Source organism: Lissotriton vulgaris, chromosome 5, assembly GCF_964263255.1.
Source record: "Lissotriton vulgaris chromosome 5, aLisVul1.2, whole genome shotgun sequence".
Classification (NCBI taxonomy): Eukaryota; Metazoa; Chordata; class Amphibia; order Caudata; family Salamandridae; genus Lissotriton; species Lissotriton vulgaris.
In genome coordinates this window covers 14,920,286-14,939,479 of record NC_141693.1, presented here as the reverse complement: position 1 = coordinate 14,939,479, position 19,194 = coordinate 14,920,286, and the positions used below count along the sequence as shown (strand labels likewise).

Genomic DNA, 19,194 nt, shown 5'->3' with positions numbered 1-19,194 from the left:
GACATATCCAATGGTTTTTTTGCCCACAATCTGTCCTGATTGACACAGATGCGTGTTCGTATGTGGATGACATATATCTCACAGACGACGAATTATGGCTGCATCTGTGCCGAGTGGACCGCATCATATGCAATTTTGCTGATGTGGGCTACAAATTCAATTTTGCTAAATCTCACATTGCAGAGTCCACAGTGTTGTTTTTGGGCTATGAGCTCAACAATGAGGGTCGTGGTTTAGAGAAATGCACACTTTTGCAGGCTCCCACAACACTGAAAAAGTTACAGGCATTGTTGGGATTTTTGAATTTTGGTCGTTCATACATACCGGAATATGCTCAACGTATCAAGCCGCTTTATGCACTGATACAACCCTTTTTTACCAAAACGTGTTGGCTGCCAGAACATTCAGTCATTTTGCAGTCTTTGCAGGCTGATTTCCTTGAATCTAAATTTTTGTTGACTCGTGATAACCACAGGAACCTGGTAATAAGAATTATACCTGGTGCCGAGGGTTTCACGTACCTCACTTTTAATGAGGGTGACGCAGTCCCTATCGCTTACAAGTCACACACTTGTACACTTCGGCTGAGTTGCGCTTTTCCACTGTGGAGAGAGTTTTGACAGCGGTGCAAATGGCGATTCTAAAGGAACGTGCACTGTCACAGGGAAAGCGCATTTTGGTAGTTACTCCGTATCCTGCCTTGGAGGCAGTGACGAAAGCCAGTGTACCGAATGCCAAAGCTTTACACCCTAGGTGGATACAATGGGCTACATCCTTAACTTCTCCGGATGTGACTTTCATTTTTGATCCCTCATTGCAAAATCAGGAGTTCTTGCAGTATGAGTTTGTTTATCCTGCCCCCCTGACTATGCGCCCACTTGAGGAGTTCCGTTGTATCATGTACACGGATGGGAGTGCGCAAGCTGCTACAGGGTCACTACATGCGTACTTTTCGGCCTGCGCGATTGTGGTTGGTGCTATGGTGAATGGAGAGTTCAAGTCCGATGTTGTGCAATCGCAGACATTTGGGGACTGCACCGCCCAATTGACAGAGCTACGTGCATTAGTTCAAGCGTTAGAGTACGCTGACCCAGGTGTGCCTACTCTTATTATAAGTGATTCATTCTACTGTATTCAATCCTACAATGACAATCTACACTTTTGGACACAAATGATTATCGTGATTCCAAAGGTCGCACAATAAAATATAAAATGATCTGGGCTTGAGTGGCTGAGCTTAAAGAACGGCTCCCCCTCGTCTTTGTAATTCATACTCTCGGTCACCAGCGTGTAGGAGTTCACGCTGTTGGTAACTGTCTCGCTGATGAAGCAGCTAAGACAGCAGTAGCAACATTCGCAGTAGCAGCAGTTACACGTTCCGAAACTAAGATTGATGATGACATCTTGGCAGCTATTGCCGCTACAGAGAAGGGAGGTAAATGCCCGCAGGGTTTCCCTTCTTAATACTCTCATCACTTAAGTCCTGATAAAGTTGCTTTTGTAAAAATTTAAGGCGTTGGTGAGAGGTTAATTCCCAACGTGGACCGCAGACATGGTTTGATCTCTGTAGCCCACGCGTCGGCGCATGCTGGAGTATCCGCTACTGTTTCACTCTTACAACAACGTTTCTGGTGGCGGGGCTTGTACAAACAGGCAATTGAGTTTGTCACACATTGTGGCATCTGTCAGCGAATTAAAGGTTCTACGGCTACACGCCCACTCCAGACTCAGTTACACATCTCTAATAAACCTCTTGGATGTGTGTATTTGGATCACTGCGGTCCTTTTTCGTTAGATACTGCATATAAGTATATCTTAGTCGCAGTAGACTCATGCATGCGTTTTGTGTGGCTGTGGGCTCAGAGGAGCGCTGATGCTAGAACTGTCGTAAGAGACTTGCGTATCTTTGTGGGAATTTTTGCGTGTGGTACCTTCCACTTGGACCAGGGTCCAGCGTTCACTTTTAAGGTGTACAAGGATGCCATGGCTCCATTGGGGTCCAGGTCAAATTTTCGTCTCCCTACAGGCCTGAGGGTAATAGTGTGGTGGAGGGAATGAACCGTGATTTAAAGCAGTCTTTGACAGCGAAGGTTATAGGTGCTGGTAGAGATTGGCTAACACATCTCAATACTGTACAGTGTGCATTAAATAATCTCCCTAGAAGGTCTCTGGGTGGGCGGACCCCATACGAAATGCTCTTTGGCATCAAGATGTACGTTCCGGACCTTGACGGTCTAGACTCGGTGGCGGCTGCTGCCTCCTTCGGTGGCGGCTGCTGCCTCCTTTGACGTAGATGAACATTCTAATGTTTTACAGAAAATACAAGAGACCAGAGACAGTATTGCAAAGGAACATTTACCCTCCACGACGGAACCTGCGTTGCAGATCCCGGTAGTCGGCTGGCTACCCAAGATCGGAGATCTGGTGCGAGAGAAGATTGACAAGAAAGAATTTGGTCTTTCCTATCGAGCTCCAGTTGCCGTGCTTGGTGTGCAGGGTACAAGAACAGTCATTTTACCTCCTCTTACTGGGCGAAAGGGGAACAGGTACATTTCAATAGACAATGTCAAAACCCACAGGGTGACCGATTCTGTATAGTATGACACCTGCGGTTTCGTGTTCAGCAATGATGCGACTATCAGTTCTTATTCAATAGCCTGCGGTAGAACTTGATGTTGCCATTGAAATGAGCCCACTAGTGAATACTTTAACTGCTGTTGACCCACTAAATGACACTGAATATACATATCCTACTGATCTGTCTATGCCTGATTTGGAGACCCGTTTGGCTACGCAATCCAGATTCTCATTTGACTCTGTTTCCAATGCGTCCAAGACCCCTTCCAAGATCTCGATTTTTGTTGCCTGGTTTAAAAAACATTTTTTGATACCTCCTTGGACTTACATTTGGCTGGTGCTTTTTTCAGTTTTTTTTATTCATGTCCATAGGATTTGTGGTATATTTTTTCAGATTTATTGACTGACATTACGTGGAAGAAAGAGATTCTATCCCTGTGATTGATGGAACTTTGGCTCCCTACTCCTTTTCGCACATCATGAAGAGGGACCAGACTTTTGTTAATATAACTGCTTGGCCCGTTTTAGATGGGATTGTATGGGATGCTGTCAAGTTCCAGATTCATGGTCCCACTGAAGTTATTCATGTACCCAATGTGCTCCGTGTTTCTATGGGAGATGTGGTTAAACAAACTTTTCGCTCTGATGATTGGGACGTTAAAGCTGTAGAAGCTTTATTTTCTGATTTGAAATACTATGCTGCTTTTGATGCTGAAGATTTATATTTAGAATCTGCGAATTATGGTGGTTTGTACTGTTATCAGCATTTTGGCAATGTAAATTACACACAGTGGGAACACTGCCCTGCTCCTATAGAAGGCAGTTCGAAAACCCTTTTGAAAAAGTTTTTCTATTTTACTGATTTTAACATTTCTAATACAGACACATTTTATTTTAAATTGCCTGAACAGTCCTTTTCCAAGGTAAGACTTACCCACACAAAATGATTGTACTCTAAGTCCTTTATTGACCAGTTGGCAGTTGGGGGCCATGAAGTGTGGAAAGACACAATTGATCTTAAATCCGTTTGGGGTACTAAACATTGGCAAGTGCAAGGCACAGACGCTTTGCACCGTGCATGTCTTATCCCGAGCCATATGTTATTTTTGAATGATACAATCTCACAAACTACCTGCTTTGGATTGGCTACTTCTAAAAAATTAAATGCTCCGTCTATTCCTGATTTGGGTGAGTTCCCAGGGTGGGATAATTACACCAGCGCGTCCCTTAGCGACTTGATAGCCCAAGTGCAGTATTCCCCGTTAAATGTCTCAGCCATTAATCCCAAAGGCTGGTTGCTATGGCAGAAGGGTGCATATCGGTGCCAGCAGAGATTTCTGGGTTTTACCCCGGGCTATACTGAAGTTAGATCTGATCCCCGATTTTTGGCTCATCATTCACAACTTATTCGGTGGGTAAATTGTGCCAGGCTTGGCTCAGACATTCATCCTTGGCGTCTGTGAAGCTACATTTAGCCAACCTTAATGAAAATTTCGATCTGAATGATTTTGTAAAGGGGCCTGCTAATAGCAGGACGAAACTTTTTGTGTATGCTGCTTATAATGAGATTTGGAAACTATCACAAATTGAAGCTGCTTCTAGGCTTAGAGCCATTGACCAAGCCAATTTGGAGAAAGTACTTGCGGTTGTGGATGATAGCATTAGCACCCTTTCTTCCCGTTCGATGGCTTGTGTATTGCGCACAAGGCAATACGTGTTGAGTCTACTATAAGGGTCCTCGATGGCTCGGTGTATTGTGCACAAGCAGAAGGTGTTGAGTCTCCCATAAGAGTCCTCGATGTCTTGGTTTATTGTGCACAAGGTAGAAGGTGTTGAGTCTCCTATAAGGGTCCTCGATGGCTGGGTGTATTGTGCACATGGCAGAAGGTGTTGAATCTCCTATAAGGGTCCTCAATGGCTTGGTGTATCGTGCAGAAGGCAGAAGCTGTTGAGTCTCCCATAAGGGTCCTCGATGGCTTGGTGTATTGTGCACAAGGCAGAAGGTTTTCAGTCTCTACCCTGTGCACGAGGGAGGAAATCTTCTGTACTCAACACTGATGAAGCCATCGGCAAGTTCCTCATTCGAGAGTTGTATGTGATGTAGTCACATGGACCCTCAGGTCCCTCAGTCTCTGCGCTCCTGGATGTCCCTCCGTGTGACTGAATACCAGTGTCTGACCTCCCTCACCCAGTGGGTGGCTTCATTAATGAATGTTTCCTCTATTTCCTGTCTCTGTTTCCGTGGAGTTTTGTGACCCCACCACATACACCACATTAATAACTGAGGCAAGGACATTTGAGAGAATTAATTCTGGCGAACAGTTTGTTGGTGGTCCATCCTAAGAACAGACCTGGATCGACAGGGGCAGCCGGTATCTCCCGTATCTCCTGTGTGATCCACGATGCTTGTAGTATCAGACCTACAGCTACTACTTAGATGTATATCTAGAATTGGCTCTGATATTGGGTCTTGCTGGGGCAGAGATGGAAACTCTAAGGTACAGTCGAGTATTCTACCTGTTAAATGTTGTCTCAATGTGGGTCGACATTCTACTGCCTTTTTGCTTAGAGTGGGGTAGATTGGGATAAAGTGGAGAAGGGGTTGAGTAGAGTGGGGAAGACTGGAGTGAGGTATATTGGAGTGGGGTAAAGTAGATTAGAGTGAGAAGGTTGGCGTGAGATAGAGTGGAGTGGGGTAGAGTGGAGTGGGGTAGAGTGAGGTAGAGTGGAGTGAGGTAGAGTGGAGTGAGGTAGAGTGGCTAGGATGGAGTGAAGTAGATTGGGGTGGGGTAGACTGGGGTGGAGTGGGGTAGATTGGAGTAGAGTGGAGTTGGGTAGAATCGGGTAGAGTGGAGTGGGGTAGATTGGGATGGAGTTGATTGCGGTAGAGTGGAGTGGGGTAGATTTGGGTAGAGTGGAGTGGGGTAGAATCTGGTAGAGTGGAGTGGTGTAGAACCAGGTAGAGTGGAGTGGGGTAGAATCTGGTAGAGTGGAGTGGTGTAGAACCAGGTAGAGTGGAGTAGGGTAGACTGAGGTGGAGTGGGGTAGAGTGGAGTGGGGTAGAATCGAGTAGAGTAGAGTGGGGTATTTTGGGGGTAGAATGGAGTGGGGTAGATTAGGGTGGAGTGGGGTATATTGGGGTAGAGTGGAGTAGAATGGGTAGAGTGGAGTAGAATTGGGTAGAGTGGGGTGGGGTAGATTAGCGTGGAGTGGGGTAGATTGCAGTAGAGTGGAGTGGGTACATGGGGGTAGAGTGGAGTAGAATCGGGTAGAGTGGAGTAGAATTGGGTACAGTGGGGTGGGGTAGATTAGCGTGGAGTGTGAAGGATGGAATGAGGTAGAGTGGAGTGGGGTAGATTGCAGTGGAGTGGGGTAGAGTGGGGTAGGGTGGAGTACAGTGCGGTGGAGTGGGTTAGAGTGGAGTCGAGTGGAGTGGAGTCGAGTGGAGTGGGGTAGACTGAGGTGGAGTTGGGTAGATCTGCGTTGGGTGGAGTGGGGTAGATTGCAGTAGAGTTGAGTGGGGTAGAATGGAGTGGGGTAGATTGCGGTAGAGTGGAGTGGGAGGGATGGAGTGAGATAGAGTGGATAGGATGGAGTGGGGAAGATTGGGGTAGAGTGGAGTGGGAAGGATGGAGTGGGTCATAAGGAGTGGGGTATATTGGAGTGGAGTGGGGTAGATTAGGGTAGAGTGGAGTGGGAAGGATGGCGTGACGTAGGCTGGGGTGGGGTAGATTGGGGTGGAGTGGGGTAGATTGGTGTAGAGTGGAGTGGGCAGGATGGAGTGAGGTAGGCTGGGGTGGGGTGGGGTATATTGGAGTGGAGTGGGATAGATTAGGGTAGAGTGGAGTGGGGTATATTAGGGTAGAGTGGAGTGGGAAGGATGGAGTGAGGTAGGCTGGGGTGGGGTGGGGTAGATTGGGGTGGAGTGGGGTAGATTGGGGTGGAGTGGAGTGGGGTAGATTCGGGTAGAGTGGAGTGGGAAGGATGGAGTGGGTCATAAGGAGTGGGGTATATTGGAGTGGAGTGGGGTAGATTAGGGTAGAGTGGAGTGGGAAGGATGGCGTGACGTAGGCTGGGGTGGGGTAGATTGGGGTGGAGTGGGGTAGATTGGTGTAGAGTGGAGTGGGCAGGATGGAGTGAGGTAGGCTGGGGTGGGGTGGGGTATATTGGAGTGGAGTGGGATAGATTAGGGTAGAGTGGAGTGGGAAGGATGGAGTGAGGTAGGCTGGGGTGGGGTGGGGTAGATTGGAGTGGAGTGGGATAGATTAGGGTAGAGTGGAGTGGGAAGGATGGAGTGAGGTAGGCTGGGGTGGGGTGGGGTAGATTGGGGTGGAGTGGGGTAGATTGGGGTAGAGTGGAGTGGGGTAGATTCGGGTAGAGTGGAGTGGGAAGGATGGAGTGGGTCATAAGGAGTGGGGTATATTGGAGTGGAGTGGGGTAGATTAGGGTAGAGTGGAGTGGGAAGGATGGCGTGACGTAGGCTGGGGTGGGGTAGATTGGGGTGGAGTGGGGTAGATTGGTGTAGAGTGGAGTGGGCAGGATGGAGTGAGGTAGGCTGGGGTGGGGTGGGGTATATTGGAGTGGAGTGGGATAGATTAGGGTAGAGTGGAGTGGGGTATATTAGGGTAGAGTGGAGTGGGAAGGATGGAGTGAGGTAGGCTGGGGTGGGGTGGGGTAGATTGGGGTGGAGTGGGGTAGATTGGGGTAGAGTGGAGTGGGAGGGATTGAGTGAGGTAGAGTGGGTAGTGTGGAGTGGGGTGGGGTGGAATGGAGCGGGTAGTATGGAGTGAGGTAGACTGGGTAGTATGGAGTGGGATAGATGGGGTGGAGTGGGGTAGATTAGGGTAGAGTGGAGTGGCAAGGATGGAGTGGGGTGGAGTGGAGTGAGTAGTATGGAGTGGGGTAGATTGGAGTGGGGTGGGGTAGATTAGGGTAGAGTGGAGTGGGCAGAATGGAGTGAGGTAGACTGGGTAGGATGGAGTGGGGTGGTGTGGGGTAGATTGGGGTGGAGTGGGGTAGATTGGGGTAGAGTGGAGTGGGCAGGATGGAGTGGGGTAGATTGGGGTGGAGTGGAGTGGGCAGGATGGAGTGGGGTAGATTGGGGTGGAGTGGAGTGGGTAGAGTGGAGTGGGGTAGATGGGGTGGAGTGGAGTGGGCAGGATGGAGTGGGGTAGATTGGTGTGGAGTGGAGTGGGTAGAGTGGAGTGAGGTAGATTGGGGTGGAGTGGAGTGGGCAAGATGGATTGGGGTAGATTGGGGTGGAGTGGACTGGGTAGAGTGGAGTGGGGTAGATTGGGGTGGAGTGGAGTGGGCAGAATGGAGTGGGGTAGATTGGAGTGGGGTAAATTGAAGTTTTAAAAGTATGCTGCAGCAATGAATAATGCTGCTGGTGAGAGGTGGGACTGGGTACGATGGAGTGGAGTGGGATAGACGGGGTGGAGTGGGGTAGATTAGGGTAGAGTGGAGTGGGAAGGATGGAGTGGGGTGGAGTGGGTAGTATGGAGTGGGGTAGATTGGAGTGGAGTGGGGTAGATTGGGGTAGAGTGGAGTGGGCAGGATGGAGTGAGGTAGACTGGGTAGGATGGAGTGGGGTGGTGTGAGGTAGATTGGGGTTGAGTAGGGTAGAGTGGAGTGGGCAGGATGGAGTGGGGTAGAGTGGAGTGGGTAGGATGGAGTGGGGTAGATTGGGGTGGAGTGGAGTGGGTGGAGTGGAGTGGGGGTTAGAGTGGAGTGGGGTAGACCGAGGTGGAGTTGGGTAGATCTGCGTGGGGTGGAGTGGGGTAGATTGCAGTAGAGTTGAGTGGGGTAGAGTGGAGTGGGGTAGACCGAGGTAGAGTTGGGTAGATCCGCGTGGGGTGGAGTGGGGTAGATTGCTGTAGAGTGGAGTGGGAGGGATGGAGTGGGTGGAGTGGGTAGTATGGAGTGAGGTAGATTGGAGTGGAGTGGGTAGAGTGGAGTGGGGTAGATTGGAGTGGAGTGGAGTGGGCAGGATGGAGTGGGGTAGATTGGGGTGGAGTGGAGTGGGCAGGATGGAGTGGGGTAGAGTGGAGTGGGGTAGATTGAAGATTTAAAAGTATGCTGCAGCAATGATTAATGCTGTTGGTGATAGGTGGGACTCATGTATAGTGTCAGTTTTGAATGATCATGAAGTAACTCAGAGGGTTAATGTGCCTGCTGCACAGATCCGTGCCAGTGAACTACGAGGAGCACTAAAAAAAGGTGAAATGCTTGTGAGTGAGAGATGAGGGTTCTCTTGGAGAGGGGTAAGGAGGAAATTCGTGGAGAAGGTGGTCATTGGGCGGGGGGTGGGGCAAAAAAGACCTTTGCACCGGATGGCCCCAGCGCTAAAGCCAGCCCTGGTGTGGAACATGGAACAAAGTGAAAGGTAGAAAAACTATTCTCACCCCCTCTCCCCCCCACCATGAGAGGGAGTAGAGAGCAAGGAAAGAGTGTGGGGGCGGAGTACGGACCTCATACAGGTGTACAAAGCCCCCCACTGCAACGCTTTACCTCCCACGCACAACAGTGCGCCCCCTTCCCTTCAACGGGCCGGGGGAGAGGGGGGGTGCAGACCAGACTTCACAGGGGCACAAAAGAAACTGCAATCCCCTCAGTGTAACGCTGTCCCCCCATCCCCCTGATCTCCGTGCCATACAGCACTGGCAGTGCCTATGCACTGAGAGGAGTCACTGCCTGGTGAGGCAGTAAGCGCTATATAAACCCCCATAACCCACCTCTCTGCACTGCCAGTGCCCGTGCACATAGAGGAGTCAGTGCCTGCTGGGAGCAGTAAGCGCTATATTAATCCCCATAACCCACCTCTCTGCACTGGCAGTGCCTGTGCACAGAGAAGAGTCAGCTCCTGGTGGGGGCAGTAAGCGCTATACAAACCCCCATAACCCACCTGTCTGCAGCCGCTCCGCCCCGTTCTTCAGGTATTTCTTCAGGTACTCGATGCAAATCCCCTCCAGGTAGTCCTTCCATCGCTGGGCGATGACCCTCTCCGAGTTCCATCGGTCCTGTGTGATCCTGGCCGCATCCATGGCTGCCGTGTAGGTCAGTCTGTCCTTGTCGAAGCTGATGAAGTCGTGTCCATCAAAGGCGAATTGTTGGAACCCCCCCACGGAGCCGTCCTCCCGGAGCTCACAGCCAGTCATCCGCTGGAAAATGTGGAGACCTGAGGTAAGAGTGAGGGTCCGACACCATCAGGCAGAGGCTGAGGGGAGACACTACCACCCCTCTGCCCCCCCAGAGCTCACAGCCAGTGTTGAAACTATTTCTAACCCAACATCCATCGAAACACGCATGCGCAAAGCAAGGGCCACACGGGGGTTCAGAGACAAACGGGGTGCAGATACCGATAGAACACCAGACATGCACTGGAGACCTGAGGGGGGAGTGAGGAGAGTGAGGGGCTGAGAAGAGGTCTAATACCTGGAGGCAGAGGCTGAGGGGAGACACAGGCACCTCCCACCGTCCCCACGGAGTTCACAGCCGGACATGTATTGAATAATGTGGAGACCTGAGGGGGGAGTGAGGGGCTGAGGGAGGGGTAGAGAGCACGAGGGGCAATCACCAGCACCCCTTCTCCCCCCACCCCCCCTTTGAAAGCCACCACTGCAGTGAGGAGACACAAGAAGCGCCCCATGGGGCGTCACCCGGAGCTCACGCCCGGAATCCTAGGGGGCACGTGTGGGACCTGAGGGGGGGGGGGGCTGAGGGAGGGACATGGGGGAGCAGGGAGGGACCTGCAGGAGAGGAGCGGAGATATGGTGTCTGAGGGGGGGCAGCAAAAATCGATCCAGGAGAGCAGAGGTGAAGTGGGAGACAGAGGGGAGGGGGCCAAGAAAATCCTTCCCACCCCCACTCCACCAATGCAGATCACCACAGCCAAACACCACCCCCAGCATGTGGAGACCAGGGGGGAGGGGTAGACTGAGGAGCTGGTGGGGGCAGGGGGAGAGGTCATGAGGGCCTGAGGGGGTTGGGGGGGCAGAGGGTCAGGAACTTTCAAGCCCAGAGAGACCGTAGACCCTCATAAAGCCCCTGTAATGAGAGAGAGAGAACTGTGGGGGGGCATGGGAGGGGACAGAGATCTGAGTCTGGGCAGCACAGAGTGTGTCTGAGGGAGAGTGAGGCCCCTGAGTTGGGGGGGGGCTTGTTACCCCCCCCAGCCACAGGCACAAACACCCCATACAGCTTCTGCGCTTCAGAATGTTTTGCGTGACTGCACCTGATACCCCCTTCTGCAGTCACTCGCTCCCCAAAACACTGACCTGTCACACCTCACTCGTGCTGGGTCTACACCCCTCCCCCCCCCCGAGTTAAGTTCGACCCAAAACCATACTTGAGCCCCCCCTCCCGGCCGTTCCTCCAAACCCCCTCAACACCCAGATGCCCCTCACCCCCCGTCGGCATGAGGCCCCCTCTCCCAGTGTCACGCACTTCAGGTTGCCCCGCCTCCCCCGTGTCATTCCCCCCACCATGCCTCACCCCACCCCTGTCACTCCCCTCTCTGCCCCCCCCCCCCCCCCGCTGTCACTCACCCCCGGTCTGGTTGACTCGGTCCATCACGGTCCTCACATCGGCCTTGGACACCTGCTCATTCACTCGGTTGATCTCCGTCTCCCTCTCCCAGTAGCGGGGGTCCTCGGCTGTGATCCGCTCCATCCAGGGGGCCCGGGCCTCCCTCCGGCGGCTCTCACTGGTGTAACTGGAGATGAGGACGTCATCCACGTACCCCACCGAGGAGAACTGGGGGACCTCGGGGAGGGGCCCCGAGAGGGTGGAGTAAAAGTACCGGAGGGAGTGCGAGCCTGGGGGGAGAGAGAGGGGGACAGGGGGTCAGAGGAGAGAGCGCGGCCCCCACATGAAATACCTCCCCTCCGCCCCCCCTACAATGCATGTGACTCTTACAAATAAATGGGGCAACCCCAGGGAGGGGCGAGGGGGGAGGGGAGCAACAGAGCGCCAGGAAAGTTCCTCCGGGAGGGGGCGGGGTGTCAGCAGCGCAGCAAAAATACATAACCCGTGCCCCCTACCGAGTAAGACATCCCCCCTCTCTGTCACTCACGTTCCTGATCTGAAAAAATAGCGAGTCTCTGCTGGGGAGGGGGGGGGGGGGACATCACATCTCACGGAGCTGCATTGATGGTGACCCCTCTGCCCCCAACAGCTACCACGCCCCTAGCGGCCACCCCTCCCTTTCATCATCTTAAACAACGTGTGGGGGGTTAATTCTGGAGGATTCGACAGTCTGAGATGGTGACCACACTGCGGGCCTATATATACATATACATAACCACGCCCATTCCAAGATAGAACCCCGCCCCTTCATTGCTGATGGTGGGGGCCATGCATGTATCTAACACCCTCACATCTCTTCGAGCAGGGGAAGGGTAAGAAACCCCAAAAGAGCCTCCTATGTAAACCACTCTGTTATCCACCCTGCAAGGATTAAAGGGTGAGTGTGCCCTGCAATGTCTTTAACCCAATGACTGCAGGTGAAACAGCTGAATGCACAGACCTGACGGAGATCGGTAAATAATTAGGGAACAAGGTGTGACGGGGATAGAGGGTGGAGTCACGAGGGGCAGAGATATAAAAAACAGACTTTGACTAATGATGCATTTATTTTTTATTATACAAGAACAAATGTGACAGTAAATATGTCTGGGTTAGGTGCCTGACACAAAGTTTTAAAATATCTCCTGGGGTTCAGGCACCTGCTGCGGAGATCTGTGTGCAAAGTAACTTTTAGGGGATAATAATACTGGCAAGAAACCTTGGAGGAGAATGCACTTGCTGCAAAGATCTGTGGGCGCCCAGAAACATTTGGATAATAGTACTGGCAAAATAACTCTGATGTGTAATGATACTGGCAAGATAACTCTGGAGGTTAATGCACTTGCTGCAGAGATGTGGTGTGCCCAGTCAATTTTAGGAGATATTAGTAATGGTAAGATAACTCAGGTCGTTAATGCATGTGCTGCAGAGGTGTGCACCTAGCAACTTTTAGGAGATAATACTGGAAACATACCTCTGGTAGTTAATGCACATGCTGCAAAGATCTGTGCGCACTGCAACTTTTAAGAGGTAATAAATATTGGCAAGATAACTCTGGCAGTTAATGCTCTTGTTGCAGAGATGTGTACTCAGTATATGTTGGGCACAATAGTACTGGCAAGATAACTCTAGCGGGTACTGCCCTGCTACAGAGATTGGTGTGTCACTAAAACGTTTTAAGGGTTAATACTGGCAAGATAAGTCTGACGGTTAATGTACTTGCTGCAGAGATGAGTGTGCCTGGCAACTTTTAGAGAATAATATTACTGGTAAGATAACTCTGGCGGTTAATGCACTTGCTGCAGAGATCTGTGTTTTGCCCAGTCACAGTTTTGACTCAAAGTAGCACAGAGGGTTAATGTGCCTGCTGCAAAGCACAATGCGTAACATGCAGATCACAGATTTGTATTTGTAGGTCCAGCAACCACTACCATCTGCAGTGTGTGCTACTCATCCAGCAGAAGTAGGGGACCCGACCCCAGGGAAGAGAACGGAGATGGAGGAGAAGTACCTGGGGGAGTGTGAGCCTGGGGAATGCACACCCCTCCCCCCGCATGTAATAACTTCCTTCTGCACCCCCACACAACACTGACCTCCCCCCCCCCGCCCCCGTCCCTCTCCTGGCTATCGGGCATGTTAATCTTCCAAATAAAACAGGTGACCCCGGGGAGGGGCCCGAGAGGGAGGAGAACTACTGGAGGGAGAAAAGCCTTGGAAGGGGGTTACAAAGGGTCTTTGAACTGACCTCACATATGGGTTGGGGGGGGAACAAAAACATATTCCCCACAACATTCCGCTCGGTCATCAGGCATGTCCCTGACCCAAGTGAGCCGTGGGGGAGAGGGGGTTATACTTCACAAGGAGAGAGGTAGAAATTAGTGCAAGTCTGGTGAAGTACCGGGTTTTTAAGAACCCAGCGGTGCCAGGGAAAACACCCTATGACCTCGAGTCCTTCCTGTTTCAGACCACAGAAACACAGAGTCTTCTAGGTAAAGTTCGAATCTATTGGCTGCAGCCAGTAACAGATATCCTAGAAGTACAACACAGTGTATATTCTCAGGAGACTGCTCAAACTTACAAAGCCAGCCTTCTCCTTTTATACCAAATAATATGCCTTAGGCAAACATTCCTGATTTTACAGTTTGACCATTCACATATTTTCACTACAAAGACAAAGCAGAGTCATGATGACAAGTCCACATTTCAGTTTGTCCAGCCCATAATAAATTATCCGGCAAGGCCCAGTATTTTCATCAGATATCGACGGACCCCTAATAAAAACGGGCACCTCCTCATCGTAAAGCAAGTCATAAAGCATAGAGCAGAGACAGGTGTGTGTAAGATTAGACATAGTTGTGTGCAATAAACGGGCTGTGGTCTGTTGTGCTTTGATCTCAATCTTGGTCGGCCACTGGGAGAGGAACTGGTCAAACAGGTTTGGCTTCAGGCAGTGGAGTCAGCTTGCCTAGGTCACACAGAAGTCAGCAAAGGTGTATGTGTCCTTCAGATTCGTTTTTGGCCTTAGTCACTGGCCTATGTGAGGGCAATTCACAAAATGGCTGCCGTTCACAAAATGGAACCCGAGGGTTCAGGACGGAAACTCTGATTTCAGGGTGCTTTCGTCAACCGAATATGACGAAAATGATTGTGCATAGTATACTCGTCATTTCCGGTCTGCTGATATCAAAATCGTCATGATATGACGATGTTCATAACACGGGTCCAGAATTTTCAGTACCACAGACCCTCCTTTTGCCCTTACATAGGCAATTAACCTACACTCATGCTAATCTGAGTCCAGGTCTATATTCATAAAGTCATTGAGATGTTGCTGTAGCATCATTAGCTCGTCCCTCGATACAGGTTTTCTTACACACGATGTAACACAGAGGCCACATATAGTAGGAGCACACTGTATGCACAGACAGAACAGGAAAAGAATGGCTAAGATTATCCCAACGACCATTAGAATCTTCCATCCCCAGGCAGATAACAGTTCCCAGAACCATCCCATCAACGACCAGTCTCCTTTATCCACATGAATAGATTCAGAGATTTTATGCAGTTTGGAAATGGCCTGGTACACTGTCGGAGCGTTATCTGGGATAAAAACACAACAACTAGATTGGATCACTTTACATACCCCACCTCGGTCTGCAAGTATGACGTCTAATGCGACCCTGTTCTGAAGAGTCATAAGGCGGTCCGACTGGAGCTCAGCAGTCAAGTTACTAAGGGCACCGGCAGTTTCAACTACGGTGGATTCAACCACCCTTGTCAATTGCCTTATGTTCCTGCTGTTCACCATAGGTCCCCAAAACGGCAGAAAACCCTTTACAAAATCTCCAAATTCTTGTCCTGCAGTGTCTTCTTTACTCATGACACCTCTAACTATCCTTGTCTTATGGTAATCTGCTGCGGCCGTGTAGGTGGGAGGCAACAGGAACGAAATAAAACATGTGCCCGAGAAGTCAGGGGGCAACCACGTTTAGGCTCTGTCATGGCAGATGAAATAGGTACCCTTAGCTGCTAGGAATGAAGGGGAAGTCCGAGACGCAAAAACATATGTTTCAGTGCAGATACTTTTCCCTAACTGAGCTCTGGAATTCTTGCCATTACCTTGCAGACATAGGTGGCCCTGATGGGGTACAATCCAAATCGGGGAGGATCTCTTTGCTCGCTTGTTCTCACTCAGAGTAACTCCATACTCTGTTACGTTCCATCTACCGTAAGCCTGCAACTCATCTCTGGGAATCGTTCTATACGAGTCAATGTCTCTGCTCATATTTGTGATTCCCACTACCAATGCCTTGTTGCTCGAGTTACTTCTCGTGAAACGTGGGGGATATGGTTCGATGGCATATATGAACATCATCTGAAACGCCCACAAAGAACCATTGTAGCTAAATGGTAAGACAAAATATGGGATGCCCTTATCTGTCGTATGTGGCATAAGACCACACACCCAACAATTTGTTGTGTTCACCACTAACTGGTGTTGGTGCAAAAGCTGTACAAATGAATTATTGACAAATTCCAATCTTCTAGCAGACTCGTGTTCAGGTAGAGGGTGAAAAGAATGTGAGGAAATAGTAGGAGGAGGTATGGGCTGTGTAGTGGGTGCAAATGTCACTTGAAACGAGAATAAAACATATCCTATTAAAAACGTCATTACACTAAGCAACATGAAAATACATAATATTAAAAATCGTTTCTTTGTCATCATTATACACATTTTCTTTCTAAAAATCATCGTCCGTGCAGGTCTCTCCGACTCGAAGAAATCCATCCTAAACTAAATATGCTGCTCGCGATGGTAGGGTGTTCTATGCTAAGGAATGCCTCTGTCAACCCAGGGCAACTCCCTTAGGCCAACCAGAACCTTCGACCTAGTGTCTCAGGCTTGCACCCCGAAGACTTTGGGCAACTGCGACCCTACAGCTGAACCCGGATGGCGGTTCGAAAAACAAAAATGAGTAGATCTTCGGTGGAGAGTTAACCTGCAAACAGAAAAATCATAAAAACTTTATTTGTCCATGATTCTCGGTCACAAATTATAGCGGCTTCTTCCAGGCAATGTCTGATCCTGGAACAACAGTTCAGGCTCTGAAGTGTTCAATCGAATTGACTGTGGCACAGCTCCTTGCAAAATATTGTCGTTCTCATGTTCAGAATTTGTTCCTTTTACACGAGCATCGCTAAAAGGCAGAAAACGAGGCACAGTCTCAGTTTCAGAGTCAGCGATACCCTCCTGGACCCACCGGTCATACGGCAGAGGCAAAGGGACCCTCTTGCAATGATTTCCGTGGATCCAGTTCTTTTTTCCTCCCACTCGAACAGCTGATCTTGTTGAGAGAAGGACTAGATGGGGGCCGGTCCACCGGGGCTGGTCATTCTTTGTTCGCTGAAAGTTCTTCACTAGAACCCAGGATCCAGGATCAATCGGATGTCCTGGAGCTTCAGAGACCGGAGGCAGAGAGTCGTGGACCTGTTGGTGTAAAACACGCAATTTAGCCGTCAATTCATACAAATAATCAAGCAGTACAGGGTGTTCGATCGCACTGAATTTTATTGGTCTTGGCACTCCCCATATGTTGGCCGGGCGGCCGAACACGATCTCATGTGGACTAAGTCCCACTCGCGAATGCACAGTCATTCTTGTGGATAGGAGTGCCAAAGGCAGAGCGTCAGGCCATTTAAGACCAGAGCTTGCTTGAATCTTGGCCAATTTAAGTTTTAATGTGCCATTATAGCACTCTACTAGTCCAGCTGATTGGGGGTGATTTGCAGCGTGAAATTTCTGTTGAATGCCTAGCCATTCACATACTTTCTTCATCACTCGACCCACAAATTCACTCCCATTATCACTCCAGACCATTCTCGGCATTCCAAATCTCGGGAAAAATTCTTTGACAAGGGCTTTAGCTGTGGATAAGGCAGTGTTGTCCTTTAGGGGGTATGCTTCTACCCATCTTGAAAAGGCACAAACAACAACGAGTACGTATTTTAAATTGTTGCACCTTTCCATGTGGATGAAATCTAGCTGCAAAACCTCGAACGGATACGTAGGAGGCGCAAAATGACCAGCTGGAGTTGGGGTTCCCCTACCAGGATTGTATTTCAGACACACCATATAATTCTTGACCACATTCTCTGCACACTTAGGAATTCCAGTGTTTTGCCATACTGGAGCCAACAACTTACAAATCCCTTTCACGCTGATGTGAGCCATTCCATGGGCCATTGTCACCACTACAAGCACATACGCATCGGGCAACAACCATCGCTGATGCTGACAATTCAGTCCAACAACCATTCGAGTCCAATCTACCCGTACGCTCTCTCCATGTGCTCAATTCTTTCTCTGTGGCTTCAGCTTGAATAGACTTCACGCTCTCAATCGTATCTTCACACATACCTACATCTGGAACCCATCTTGCTGGACCTGCAACACACATTCGACTCATCACATTCCCTGCCGTTTCTTTTGCGACTTCATCTGCAAACGCATTACCACGACCAACATCATCAGTGACCTTTTTGTGTGCACTACATTTCACAATCGCAACTTGTAACGGTAAGGTTAGCGACTCAAGAAGTTCATTCACCAACTGACCATGTTGTATCTTAGCTCCATGCGAAGTCAGAAATCCACGTTCACGCCACAAACGTCCAAAACTATGAGCCACACCAAATGCATACTGACTGTCAGTGTACACATTCACTTTCATTCCTTTTGACAACACACACGCCCTTGTAAGTGCAATCAATTCTGCTGCTTGAGCTGAGTTATGTGGGATGCGTGCAGCTTCAACAATTGTATGCAAAGTCGTGACAGCATATGCCGCAGTCGTGTCGCCATTCTGAAGCTTGAAGCATGAACCATGCACCCATAAAGTACCATCACATTCAGTAAGAGGAGTGTCCCTAAGATCTACTCTCCCTTTCGTTTCTTCTTCTGTCCTAAAGAAACAGTCATGCTGCTCTTCAGCATTCTCTGTCTCAACTGGAATTGGCAACAACGTGGCTGGGTTTAATGTGCTGCATCTTTTAATGTGCACATGACTCGCTAACAAGGTCAACTCGTAACCTGACAATCGAGCACTAGTTAAGTGCTGTGTCTTGGTCCTATTTAACAAAGTGTCCACCGCATGTGGAACCATCACGATCAGCGTATTATTGATCACCAAACCAGCAGACTGTCGAATAGAAACAGCTGCTGCCGCCGTGGCTCTTAAGCAACTTGGCAACGCTTTAGCTACCGGATCCAAAGTCGACGAAAAATAGGCGCATGGACGCTGCTTGTCTCCAAAAGGCTGTGTCAACACTGACAAATCACAACCCTCTCTCTCGTGGACATACAACGTAAAGGGCTTACTGTAGTTGAGGGGAACCCAACACAGGAGCCGAACACAATGCATTACGCAATTCGAAAAAAACTTTTCTGACAATCTTCAGACCATGGATTGGGATTCGGTGTATCTTTACAAGTTAATGCTACCAAAGGTTTGGCCAGCAAAGAAAATTTGGTATCCATTGTCTGCAATATGATGTAATGCCCAAGAAAGCACGTACTTCTCTCTGTGTCTTTGGCACACTCAACTGTGCAATTGCCTGAATTCTTTCTGGGGTCAGTTTCCTTCCTTCCTTCGATAAGAGATGACCTAAGTAGGTCACTTCTTGTCGACAATATTGCAATTTCGAAAGAGACACTTTGTGATGTAAATCAGACAAATGACGCAACAACAACAAGGTAGCTTCTTTACAAATTTCCTCAGTATCCGCAGCGACAAGCAAATCGTCGACGTACTGAATAAGTGTAGCGCCATCCGGTAAAACAATCGTATCAAGCTGTGTTTTTAAAGCCTGACTATTTATTGATGGACTTTCACAGTAGCCTTGAGGAGCGCGTTTAAAGCGGAAGCTTCGGCCTCCTAAACTGAAGCCAAAAATATCCCTGCTTTCCTCTGCAATCGGGATGCTGAAGAAAGCATTCTTCAAGTCAATCACCGAGAACCAAGTGGCTGAAGCTGGAATCATAGTCAATAGGGC

At 49.6% G+C, this 19,194-nt stretch overlaps 1 protein-coding gene across 1 annotated transcript in view; it reads right to left on the bottom strand.

The window, feature by feature from the left end:
* LOC147710000 (class I histocompatibility antigen, Gogo-OKO alpha chain-like) overlaps nt 1–19,194 on the bottom strand; it is a 341,396-nt gene that overhangs the window by 205,988 nt on the left and 116,214 nt on the right. Inside the window, exons 2-3 of the mRNA XM_086920677.1 lie at nt 11,124–11,393; nt 9,482–9,754 (exon numbers count right to left, since the gene is read on the bottom strand). Coding sequence (XP_086776803.1) covers nt 9,482–9,754; nt 11,124–11,393 — 543 coding nt within the window. The remainder of the gene's footprint in view (nt 1–9,481; nt 9,755–11,123; nt 11,394–19,194) is intronic.